The 2,730-nt window shown below is 32.3% G+C and overlaps 1 protein-coding gene across 1 annotated transcript in view; it reads left to right on the top strand.

Annotated features, from left to right (window-relative positions):
• Window positions 1–771: 771 nt before the first annotated feature.
• Window positions 772–2,730, top strand: part of LOC112211333 (uncharacterized) — a 2,570-nt gene continuing 611 nt past the window's right edge. The window contains exons 1-2 of the mRNA XM_024362807.2: window positions 772–803; window positions 2,268–2,396. Of these exons, the coding sequence (XP_024218575.2) occupies window positions 777–803; window positions 2,268–2,396 (156 nt within the window). The 5' untranslated portion in view covers window positions 772–776. The remainder of the gene's footprint in view (window positions 804–2,267; window positions 2,397–2,730) is intronic.

Consider the following 2,730-nt stretch of genomic DNA (forward strand, 5'->3'; position numbering starts at 1 on the left):
AACTACTCAGAATTATTATAAAAAATACGTCTGCCTACTACACATGAGAATTCCATATTCCCAAAGAATCAGCTATCATAATTTGAACGCCGTTGGCCGACAGAGTATGCACGAACCACCGTCATGCTGACGAACTCTTATGGTTGCTTATTCTCAATTATCATGAAAAATTATTGCGGGAAATTGAGTTTTTTATGATTGACATCGATCTGGGAATATCGTAAGCAAAGGGCCAATTACCATAAACAATACTTTTCAGCCCAAAATCGTTTTATGAAACCCTTTGTTGACAAAAATGTTTTACCACTTCCTTGAAAGACCTTTTAAAAATATACAAATTCTATTTGTGAAGTGCATTTTGTCTAATTTACTATTCTGCAAGTTACACAGTTTTGCAAGTAACTAGGAGAAATGTTTAACTCTTGTATCATTAATTTTGTCTTCGTTTCTGATGGATCCACCTGGTATGTGGAAACAAAGGGATGTTGAAATAATTCAATACTGCAAAGTGGATAAAAATTGTCGAATAGATCTGTTCGAAATTCTGTTTCTGATTTATATGGAGGTATTTATTCGAATTACTTTATCCAGAACTGAAGCATGTGGAGTAAAGGATCGAGGAGGGAAAAACACGTGCTATGGATAGCCAGTAGTTGTCGGAAAAGTGGGGAGGTCCTTAAGGGGGAGGGGGGGGTTCTAAGGGAAGGTTGACGGTAAGGGCTGACAAAGACATTCTTAGTTTAGTCACGAGAGGAGAAACAAGTGCTTCAGCAGAGATGAGGATAGAGGAAATAACAGAGCAGGTAAAGTCCTAGCGTTGTAGATCTAAAAGCATGTAGTGCAAAAAGTAATAAGATATTAGGCCTGTTGAGTAGTAAATATGAAATATTAAACGAGAGTTTTATATTTGTGAAAGGGGGAATAGTGTTGCAAGGGACAAGTGAAGTGTTAGTTTTCATCCCTGATATAAAAGATGGTGCTTAAGGGAATCTATTGTTAATAATCGTAAAGGTTGCTAAGGCGGAGTTTATTTAAGTTTGTTTGTATCCACAGTTAAACAAGGGATATTTCCTAATAATAACTTAAGATATCTCCCTCAATAAAACTGAAAATCATAGTATTTTTAATCTTTTATTTAGATTTAATATCGGATTTTTATTTTTATGTTAATAAATGTTCGACTAAGAATTCACACTCGTACATTTCTTATATTTTGGCGCTCGACCAAACGACATCCCGGTTGTTGCGGAAATTCGTGGAACGGCGCGGATTGCAGATTTGCAGTGGAACCTTGTGGAGTTCTCCGGAGTGTTATATTTCGTCTTTTTTCCGTTCGAACAATTTTCTTTGTCCAATATCGTCATTAAAATTAAACAACATGTTGTATGATGACATGGAGGAAGTTATTGAGGCAATTGGACCGGGAGGCATGACTGAATCTCCAGTTAAAGCCTTCAAATAAAGACATGTCGAGCCTTTTAAACATAATTAACAATGAGAAAGATGAACAATTAAAGGAACACGCTAAGGGTAAGGGGGAAACAAATAAAAATTTTGAAGTGCTAAATTTAAAACTTGAACAAATAAAAAAATTTTGATGAAGATATAAAAGTGCCGAAAATTTTAAGATATTTGGGCTGTTGAGCAGTAAATATGAAAATTTAGAAAAAAACTATCTTGCAAAAGGAATCTAACTTAAAAGTAGATTTATTTTTAATTTATTTTTATCAAGATGAAGTACTCATACTTTAAGTTATTGCTTTGCTTATATATCTAAGGTATATTATTATATAGCCAGATTGTATTTTTTTAAAACAAACATGCTATCAATAAGTTTCCAATAAAAGCCATTTAATTTATCACAATATTTCTCTTATTAAGATTTATATATATTTTTTTCACAATACCAGCACAGATTGAGATTGCACCATGCTCTTCTTAGGTGCATGTTGTTATCTAAAGAACTCCCCAACAGGAATCTTCTGTGAATAATTGTAAAGGTTGCCAATGCAGAGTTTATTTGATTTAGTTTGCATCTGCAGATAAACCGGGGATAGTTCCCAAAAATAACTTGTGATATCACCCCCAGTAAAATTAAAAACCACATTATTGTTATATTGTATTTAGTTTTAATATCTGATTTTTAGTTTTATTTAAATAAATGTATGACAAAGAATTCCAACTCATGCATTCATTACATACTTGATAACTTCAGTTAAATAAATTTTGATTGCCTTAATTGGTTATTAATTTTTGGATTATTTCAGATTGAACAACTTGATCTGCAAGAAGGTCTTCGCAATTTTGATATTGTCACAGACGAACTTAATGGAGTTGAGAAGACCAAAGTTTCTCATTGGTCATTCATTTTAAATTCTTTACCTAAGAAAGAATTGGTATGTTCACATAATTATGCAATACATTTTAGTAAATAAGTACATTTAAGGATGTGATGTCTGAGCATGTTGAAGGGGAAAAGTTCTTGGTTCAGTAACCCATAACGCAGAGTACTCAAGTTGTATGTATGTATTAATCAGTAACAAGGCCTGCAAATTGGTATTTCTATTGTGAATTACTAAGATGAATATTTATCCAAAAAAAAAATCAGAAATAATAAGATTCTTTACTGATTCTGGGACAAGTACATTTATTGTGGAATACCATTTTATCAGGACATGAAAATGGTTTTTATTATCTTAAAAAATACAGGGTAAAATACAGAAATATAAA

Source organism: Halyomorpha halys, unplaced genomic scaffold, assembly GCF_000696795.3.
Source record: "Halyomorpha halys isolate HHAL.00 unplaced genomic scaffold, Hhal_1.1 Scaffold99.1, whole genome shotgun sequence".
Lineage (NCBI taxonomy): Eukaryota > Metazoa > Arthropoda > Insecta > Hemiptera > Pentatomidae > Halyomorpha > Halyomorpha halys.